Here is a 10,128-nt window from a genome sequence, read left to right on the forward strand (position 1 = left end):
TGGGCTCTGCCTTTTTGGACAAGCCTTCCATGTGGGACTTTGTTAAAGGCCTTAATGAAGTCCATGTAAACCACATCAACTGCACTGCAATACATTTTGTTAGTTCTTCAAAAAAAAACTCAGTCAAATTAGTCAAACAGGATCTCCTACCAACAAAGTTGTGCTGACTACTTCTGACTAAGGGGCGGCACAGTAGCATAACAGTTAGCGTGATGCTATTACAGTGCCAGCGATCAAGGTTCAATTCCCGTCGCTGTCTGTAAGGAGTTTGTACGTTCTCCCCATATCTGCGTGGGTTTCCTCTGGGTGCTCCGGTTTCCTCCCACATTCCAAAGATATACAGGTAGGTTAACATGGGTTTAAATGGGCAGCACAGACTCGTTGGGCTGTAACGGCCTGTTACCATGCTGTATAAATAGTTAAAGACTATCCCTCGCTGACAATCAACACAGGTGCACCTCAAGGTGCATACGTAGCTCAATGCTCTACTCTCTCTACACTCACGACTATGTGACTAAGCACAGCTCAAATGCCATCTATAAATTTGCCAACGACACCACTGTCGTTGATCAAATCTCAAATGGCGATGAGGTTACACAGGAGTGAGACAGATCGGCTGGTTGCAACCTCACTGAACATCACCAAGACCAAAGTATTGATTGTGGACTTCAGGAAGGGGAATTCGGGAGAACACACACCAGTTCTCACTGAGGGGTCAGCAGTGGAATGGGTAAGCAGCTTCAAGTTCCTGGGCATTAACATCTCAAAGGATCTATCCTGGGCCCCAACACATTGATGCAATCACAAAGAAGGCATGCCAGAGGCTCTACTTTATTAGGAGTTTTGAGGAGACACCAAAGACTCTTGCAATTTCTATAGATGTACGGTGGAGAGCATTCTGACTGGTTGCATCACAGCCTGGTATGGAGGTTCCAATGCACAGGATCAGAAGAGGGTACAGAGGATTGTAGCCTTAGCCAGCTCCATCTCGGGCACAACTCTTCCCACCATTGAGGACATCTTCAAGAGGCAGTGCCTCAAAAAGGCAGCATCCATCACTAAGGACCCTTACCATCCAAGGCATGCCCTCTTCTTGTTACTACAATTGGGGAGTAGGTACAGGAGCCTGAAGACCCACACTCAATGATTTAGGAAAAGCTTCTTCCCTTCTGCATCAGATTTCTGAATGGTCCATGAACACTACTTAGCTATTCCTTTTTTTTTGCAGTATTTATTTTGTAATTTATAGTAATTTCACGCCTTTGCACTGTGCTGTTGCTGCAAAACAACAACTTTCACGACATACAAGTCAGTGATAATAAACCTGATTCTGATCAACTCCTGCCTTTCCAATTGTAGATTAATCCTGTCCCTCAGGCATGTTTCCAATAACTTCCCTACTAGTGATATTAGACTCACTTGGCTTATCCCTGATGTCCTTCTTGAATAAAGGTATCAAAATTATTGTCCTCTAGTCATCTGGCACCTTTAACCTCCTCCTCTTTAATTTAACATGCTCCAGAATATCCCTGTGCCCATCCCTGAAATCTGTAACTATGATGTCTTTCTCCTCAAGGAATAAAGATGAGAAATATTTAAGAACTGACCCACACCTCTGGCTTCATGCACAGATTGCCCCTTTGGTCCCTAACTCCCTCCACTCTTTTCTGGTCACCTTCTTGCTCTTAATATTATAAAATGCCCTGGGATTTTACTTAATCTTGTCTGCCAGTGATATTTTGTAGCCCCTCTTTAAATACCTTCCAAAATATTCTATACTTCTGAAGGGCCTCGCCTGTTTTCAGTAATCCATTTGTTTTCTCTTTATTAGATCCTCAGGATCGACACCTGGGGTTCCCAGGATGTGCCTTCCTTACAGGAACCGGTCGACCCTGAGCTCTATTTCACTTTTAAAAGGCTCCCACGTGTTAGCTGTAGAGTTACCCGCAAGTAACACGCCACTTCTCCCACGTGTGCACCATCAAACCCGAGACACTGCTGTATCTTTCAATGAGATAACGTCTCATTCTTCTAACCTCCGCAGAAAACCACGACAGTCCGATTCCCCCACGGGTACAAACCCTCCCCCAGGAATCCTCGCGGCGGGGATCAGAAACTGAGAGCAGAGAGGCTGCGGCCGGGCGAGGGTCGGAGGACCTGCCGGGCCCAGATGTGTGACCCGGACCTGTGACCGGCCCCGGCCCCAGCCCCAGCCCCGGACCCGTGCCCGGCCCCGTGCCCGGCCCCGTGCCCGGCCCCAGCCCCGGACCCGGCCTGACCTTCTCCTGGATGAAGTTACTGGCGAAGTTGAAGATCTCCAGCGAGCCGTCAACGCGGGCGAGGGCGAGGCGCTGGATGGCGGGGTTGTAGGACAGACTGCGGATGGCGGACGGCACCAGGCCGAAGAATCGGACGCGATGAACATGGAACTCGCCCATCCCGCGGCCGGGGGCCGGAGACCGAGGGACCCGGGGGGCGGGGACCGAGGGACCGGGGCCGCAGCACGATTCACCCGCGCCGACCCTTCAGCCGGAAACTGTCGCCATCGGCCCTGGAGACCGGACGTGACGAGAGGCGGGAAACCAGGCAGCGTCAGGAACATGGTTCAAATCCCGGTGGCGCTGCGGAGGTGAGGGAGAGGTTGGAGGGATGGAGGGGGTGATGAGGTAAAGGGGAGGAGAGGGAGTGAGGGTGAGGTAAAGGAGAAGAGAGGAGAGCAGGTAAAGGTGGGAGAGGGGGAGGTAAAGGTGAGAGCTGCAAAACGAGTTACTCGCAATCATCTCCTCCCTCCCCTCCCCCCCACTCCTCCCTCCCCTCCTCCCCTCCTCCCCTCCCCACTCCTCCCTCCCCCCCACTCCTCCCTCCTCGCCCCTTCCCTCCTCGCCCCCGTCCCTCCCTCCTCCCCCGTCTCTCCCTCCCTCCCTCCCCGTCTGTCCCTCTCCCCCGTCCCTCCCTCCCTTTCCCCCCTGTCTCTCCCTCCCTCCTCCCCCCGTATCTCCCCCCGTCTCTCCCTCCCTCCCCCCCGTCTCTCCCTCCCTCCCCCCCGTCTCTCCCCGCCTCCTCCCCACTGTCTCTCCCTCCCTCCCTCCCTCCTCCCCCCGTCTCTCCCTCCCTCCCCCCGTCTCTCCCTCCCTCCCTCCCCCCCTCCCCCCCCCCGTCTCTCCCTCCCCCCCCCCCCCCCGTCTCTCCCTCCCTCCCTCCTTCCCCCCCTGTCTCTCCCCACTCCCCCGACCGGATCAAAGATTTAATCTCCCTTTGGCTTCTGTCAGTCCCAGAGATGCCTCAAGCCCCGAGTGGGTGTTGATGGAGCTGCAGGGTGAGATCGAAGCACGGCATGAAACTGGCCTGGCTGGGAGCCTGATGGGAGATCTGCACTACAGCCGAGAGGTAATATGCTTTCTCCTCAACCTTGTCCCTCTTAGCCACCACCCTCCACCCCTGTACACTTGCTCCTTCTGCATCGGGTTAAGAGGTTAGTTTCCAGTCTGCATGGATCCTTCTTGAGGTTCCTCATTCTGTCAGTTGGTGGAAAAATGTTTCAATCCCACGAGAGTGACAAGATAAAGCTCATAATCTCGCTGATGGTTCTGTTCCTATTTTCTAAAAAATCTCTGATAGAATACAGCACAGACGACAGGTCCTGGACCTGAAACTTCAACTGATTCCCTTTCCACAGATTCTACTTGACCTGATGAGCATTTCCAGCATTTTGTGTTACTATTTTAGCAAAGAAACAGGTCCTTCAATGTACTATGTCCATGCTGACCAACCTATCTAAACTATTCCCATTTATCAATAACTGGTCCATTGCCTTTTATGCCTTGGCAATTCAAGTGCTTGGCCAGATGCTTAAATATTGTGAGAATACCTGCCTCCACTACCCACTCAGGCAGTGCATTCCAGATTCCAGATTCCAACCATCCCCTGGATGAAATAGTTCTCCCCTCTAAAAATTACCCGATGCCCTCTTCTATAGGGATGTTTCCTATTATCTGCCTTGTCCCTTGCCCCTCAGTTTTGTACACCTCTATCATCTCCCTTCAGCCTCCTCTTCTCCAAGAAAAACTAACCCAACCCATCCAGTTTCCCCTCATAATTGAAAGCTCCATTCCGGACAACATCCTGGTGAATCTCTATTGCATCATCTCCAGTGCAATCATGTCCTTGGACCAGAACTGTTTACAGTATTCCAGCTGTAGTCTAACAAATGTTTTATAAAGTTGTACCATGACCTCCATGCTCTTATATTCTAGTCCCCGGCTAATGCCTTCTTCAACATCTTGCCTACAGCCTTAATACTTCATAAGACCCTATCATTCATTGTGGATGCCCTGCTCTTATTAGTCATAGAATATTGAACAGTACAGCACTGGAACAGACCCTTTGACCTACAATATCTGCACTGAACACCATGCCAAATTAAAATAAATGTCTTCTGCCTGCAAATGATCATATCCTTCTACTCACTGCATCTTCATGTTTCTATGTAAAAGCCTCTTAAACACCACTGTCATCTCTGCTTCCACCATCACCCCATGCAGTACATTCCAGGCACCCACCACTCTTTGTGTTTTTTAAAAACTTGTCCCACACATCCCATTTATTGGTATTGGTTTATTGTCACTTGTATCGAGCTACAGTGAAAAGCTTGTCTTGCATACTATTCATACACATAAATCCATTACACAATGCATTGAGGTAGTACAGGGTAAAACAATACAGAATGCAGAGTAAAGTGTCGCAGCTACAAAGAAAGTGTAATGCAGGTAGACAATAAGGTGCAAGGTCATAACGAGATTGATTGTGAGGTCAAGAATCCATTTTATCGTACTAAGGAACCATTCAATAGTCTTACAACAGCAGGATAGAAGTTGTCCTTGAGCCTGGCAGTACATGCTTTCAGGCTTTTGTATCTTCTGCAAGAGGGGAGAAGAGAGAATGTCCGAGGTGGGTTTGGTCTAAATGTATGACCTCCAATATTTGACATTTTTACCCTGGGAGAAAGATTCTGACAGTCTACCCTATCTATACCTCTCATAATTTTATAAACTTCTATCAGGTCTCCCTTCAGCCTCCGACGCTCTAGAGAAAACAACACAAGTTTGTCCAACCTCTCCTTGTAGCTCATACCCTCTAATCCAGGCAATATCCTGATAAACCTCTTCTGTATCCTTTCCAAAGCCTCTGCATCCTTCCTGTAATGGGGTGACCAGATTTGCACGCAATACTCCAAATGTGGCCTAACCCAAGTTTTATAGAGCTGCTCTTGTACTCAGTGCCCCAAACAATGAAAGCAAGCATGCCATATGCCTTCTTTACCACCCTATCTACTTGAGTGGCCTCTTGCAGGGAGCTATATGGACAGACCCTAAGATCCTTCTGTACATTAATGCTGTTAAGGATCCTGCTACTAACTGTATACTTTCCCCTTGCATTTGACCTCCCAAAGTGCCATACCTCACGCTTGCTCAGATTAAACTCCATCTGTCGTTTCTCCACCTATCTGATCTACATCCTGCTGTATCCTTTAATAGCCCTCTACACTGTCCACAACTCCACCAATTTTTATGTCATCTGCAAACTTGCTAATCCACCCATCTACATTCTCATCCAAGTCACTTGTACACATTAGAGGACCCAATACTGATTCCTGCTGCACACCACTGGTCACAGACCTCCAGCCAGAAATACAACCTTCCACCTTCTATGGGCAAGCCAATTCTGAATCCAAACTATCAAGTCACCATGCATTTTATTCTTCTGGATCAGCCTACCAGGAGGGACCTTGTCAAATACCTTACTAAAATCCATGTAGACAACATTCACTGCCCAACCCTGATCAATCATCTTCATCACCTCCTCAAAAAAACTCAATCAAGTTGGTAAGACATGACCTGCCCAGCACAAAGCCATGCAGACTGTCTCTAATCAGGCCATGTTTTTCCAATTGTGTGTAAATCCTATTCCTAAGGATCTTCTCCATTAGCTTCCCTACCACTGACATGAGGATCACCAGCCTATAATTTCCTGGATTATCCCTATTTCCCTTGAATGAAGGAACAACATTGGCTACTCTTCCAAAGTACATAATCAGGATTAAATTCCATCTGTCATTGCTTTGCCCATTTTAACAGCTGATCAATATCATCCTGTAGACTATGATTATCCTCCTCGCTGTCAGCTACACCACAGGACGGGCAATTCAGCTCGCGATGTTGTGCCAAACTAATTAAACCAATGACTCCTAGTTAATCTATTCCTCTTTCGCACATATTGACCATATCCCTCCCTTCTCTGCATATTCATGTGTCTAAGAGTCTCTTAATTGCCCCTATACTATCTGCCTTTACCGCTACCCCTGGCAGTGCATTCCAGGTCCCTGCCACTCACAGAAAAAAATAGCCTCACACTTATTTGTACTTTCCAACTCTCACTTTAAATGCATGCCTTCTAGACTAGACATCTCAATCCTGGGAAAAGATATTGGCTGTCTACCATTTCTTTCTATCTGAGTGCAGCTGTGATACTGTCCCTGACTAGTAATGCAACCCTCCCTGTCTTTTACCTCCCTCCCTATCTCTTCTAAAACCTCAAAACCCTAGAACATTAGCACCCAGTCCTGCCCTTCTCTCAACCAGGTCTGGGTGATTGCCACAGCATCATTAGTTCCATGTATTAAGTTCATCACCCTTACTCTTAATACTCCTTGCATTGAAATAAACACCTCTCAATTCATCAGTCATGTTGTTTATATCCCCTAGCTCTTGCCTATCTTTCTTTACATTATTGCTGCTCACGACAGCCAACTTGGCTCCAATCCCTCCATGTGTGGGAAGAAAGAAATTGTCGATGTTTCGGGCTGAAAACTTGCATTAGGACTCAGTGCATCCATTTTGGATCCAGTTTGCTTGTATCCCATAAGATCTAACCTTTCGGACCAATCCCCCAAATGCGACTTTGTCAAAGGCCTTACTGAAGTCAATGTAGACTACATCAACTACTACCCTCATCAATAGCTTTTGTTATCTCTTGGAAAATTCAATTAAAATTGTCAGACAGGATCTCCACCTAACAAAGGTGTGCCAAGGCACCCACTTTTGTACTGTATGTTTCTGTGATTCAAAATGAAAGGCCAATGTGTCAGCATTTTCAGTATTGGCCCTTTCTCCTCTCGTACCTTTCAATTATGTGTCTCCTTTGTAATCACCAGCTTGTGTCGTGCATGCATATTCTTATAAAATGCTCTGTTGCACCCAAATGCTCCATCACATTGTGCCCCTGGTTATATCAGCCAAGTCTTGTCTTTGTCCAGGGAACTGTCTCGTGATTGATTCCATCCTTGCTCTTGGTCACATCTGTTGTCGACATCAACATTGTTGGTAAGATTGAGTTGTTCTGCCATTTTCTAGATTGTCCCACTTTTAATTCCTACTTTGCCCACCTCCAGGGAGTACCGATTCTGATCATTGGCCACCATATCCTGTACGGGAAGGTCAGTCACCTGGAGAGGCCATTTGCAGTACTCCTAAAACACACTGCCAGAAGAGCAGGGGCTGAGAGCCCAAAGGAAGTTCAAAGTCCTACCCAAGGAATTAATGAAGAGAACACTTCAACCTGCTATGTGGTGACTGCACTAATCAAGAAAAAGATCATCTTCAAAACCCGTCCAAAGCCAATTATTACTAATGTGCCCAAAAGGCTGTAGTGCCATTGAACCGGGTCTCTACAGTGGGGACAGCCATCTTACAACCAGCGTACTCTTCCAAAGCTTCGGATCGAAACTAACTGGTGTGGGTGACTGAAAGGTGGATGTATCTGCCTTACTGCTGACCTCAATTCTTGTGCAATGCCTGTTTTTTTTCTTCTGACACTTCACGTCTGAGAAAAAGATGGATCCTCTGAAATATGAACTCTTTTAAAGTAAATTTTACTACAAGCTGTCACTTTTTTAAAAAAATTATAACTAGTGACTATGTATTTTGTCACTCTTTTTGCCAACAACATTCACTGGGGCAATGGAACTACTATCAGGGGAAAATAGACAGTAGGAGCAGAAGTAGACCATTCGGCCCTTCGCGTCTGCACCGCCATTTTGAGATCATGGCTGATCCTCAACAATTAATATCCTGTTCCTGCCTTGTCCCCATATCCCTTGATTCCCCTATCTATAAGAAACCTATCTAGCTCCTTCTTTAAAGTGCCCAGAGAATTGGCCTCCACTGCCCTCTGAGGCAGTGCATTCCACAAATTCACAACCCTTTGGGAGAAGTTTTTCCTCACCTCTGTCCTAAATGGCCTAGCCCTTATTCTTAAATCATGCCCCCTGGTCCTGGACTTCCCCAATATCTGGAACATATTTCCTGTCTCTATCTTGTCCAATCCCCAAAATCTATTGGGGAATAATTTATACAACATAATATCCTTGTTATTGTCGGTGGGAAACACAGTATGCTCAATAATATAACCAGTATTTTAAATGCTTAGATCATTTCTTAAGAACAAGAATATATCAGGACCAGAAAGAGAAAAGAACCAGAACTAAATATACTTTTAGGCCCTTTCTGAATTCGAGCAAGGGTGTTGGATTGCTCCTGTGTTTCTGTGGTTGGATAAAGACCCTGCTTATGGTCAGGAAAGGTGTTCTGATACAGAGCCCTAGAGAAAGGAGAACATAATGTGAGAGTGGTGGCTGCTGTAAGATGGGGCTTGTTCTAACTGGATTCTAGCTTGCTAAAGGGATGCTTTTGCTTTGCTCAAAAGCTTTTGAAACTTTAATCGTGTTCTGTAAAATGGGTTCACGGGTTGTGGAAATTAAATCTGATCTAACACATCAGAGTATTAATGGGAATTGAGAGGCTGTAGAAATGGAGTATAAAATTAAGTTAAAAGCTGTATCACCACACTAGTTGAGAGGTCATTGACCTGAAACATTAACTCCGTTTCTCTTCACAAATGCTGCCTGACCTGTTGAGTGTTTCCAGCATTTTCTATTTCAGCACATGCTGTTTTATTTTCAACTTTCACACTTAATGAAATTCAGCACACGTCAGTACAAATGCTGGAAATATGTAAAGATGAGCTGGAGCCAATCGGGAGTTAGAACAACATCTATGGACAGAATGGGAGTCTGTGGACATAGAGTTCAAATGGCAGCATTGGAATGCTGAGAACAGGGCGTTTCAGGTGGATGTTCTGGGCTGCATGTGGCCTGATCCTGCATCTCTCTCTTTCATTGGGATGATTATAAGATGACAGTACGCATAAGGAAGTCTTGGCCCAGTTACCTTATGGTGGCACTTTAAAAGTTTAAATTACAATAACTTAAACAATTCAGGTCAGTCAGTTTAAGTGGATGAAAGTTATATTGTTGTGGGAAGAGGGGAAGGGTTCAGGTGAGAGGAAACTAAGAAATTTGGTAACAACACAATGCATTGATATGAGTGATGACGGGCAGAGAGTGATGGAACGTGATCAAACAGCTTCAAGCAGCAAATGGGATTAAAGGGGAAAATGGAAACAAACTAAAAACCAAAGGCAATTGTGTGAAAGCAGGAACCAGTTGTACAGAGAAGAGAGACAAATCCTTATAATCTAATGGTTGCAAGGTTCCTGAGGCCAGGGACTGAATATTCTAAGGCAAAATGGAAAAGGAATTAGTGAATCAAGTTAAAGGATAACATTAAGATGGTACATAGAACAGTACAGGAACAGGCCCTGAGCCCATGATGTCTTATGCTGAGCATGATGCCAAACCCTTCTGCCTGCACATGACCCATATCCTTCCATTCCCTGCATATTAATGTGCCTATCTAAAAGCCTCTTGAACACCACTATTGTGTCTGCTTCCACTATCCCCTGTGGCAGCACATTTTAGGCACCTACCATTCTCTGTGTTTTTAAAAAAAACTTGCCCTGTACATCCCCCTTAAACTTTCTCCCTCTCACCTTAAAGCTATCCCCTCTAGTATTTGACATTTCTATCCTGGATAGATGATTTTTACTGTCTACCTAATCTATGCCTCTCATAATTTTATTAACTTCTATCAGGTCTCCCCTCAGCCCCCTGATGCTCCAGAGAAAACAATTCGAGTTTGTCCAGCCTCTCCTTATAGCTAATACCCTCTAATT

The 10,128-nt window shown here is 46.1% G+C and overlaps 2 protein-coding genes across 3 annotated transcripts in view; one reads left to right on the plus strand and one right to left on the minus strand.

Annotated features, from left to right (window-relative positions):
• The window catches only part of utp4 (UTP4 small subunit processome component), a 56,441-nt gene extending 54,003 nt beyond the window's left edge, over nt 1-2,438 (minus strand). For both annotated transcript variants that reach the window (XM_052028615.1, XM_052028614.1), the window contains exon 1: nt 2,280-2,438. In XM_052028615.1, coding sequence (XP_051884575.1) covers nt 2,280-2,438 — 159 coding nt within the window. The remainder of the gene's footprint in view (nt 1-2,279) is intronic.
• On the plus strand, nt 2,418-9,243 carry chtf8 (CTF8, chromosome transmission fidelity factor 8 homolog (S. cerevisiae)). Its single transcript, XM_052028634.1, has 3 exons — nt 2,418-2,629; nt 3,270-3,387; nt 7,448-9,243. Exons 1-3 carry the CDS (start codon nt 2,418-2,420, stop codon nt 7,703-7,705), a joined length of 588 nt encoding a protein of 195 aa, XP_051884594.1. The 3' UTR covers nt 7,706-9,243.
• The last annotated feature ends 885 nt before the right edge of the window (nt 9,244-10,128 follow it).

This window comes from Pristis pectinata, chromosome 13 (genome assembly GCF_009764475.1).
Source record: "Pristis pectinata isolate sPriPec2 chromosome 13, sPriPec2.1.pri, whole genome shotgun sequence".
Lineage (NCBI taxonomy): Eukaryota > Metazoa > Chordata > Chondrichthyes > Rhinopristiformes > Pristidae > Pristis > Pristis pectinata.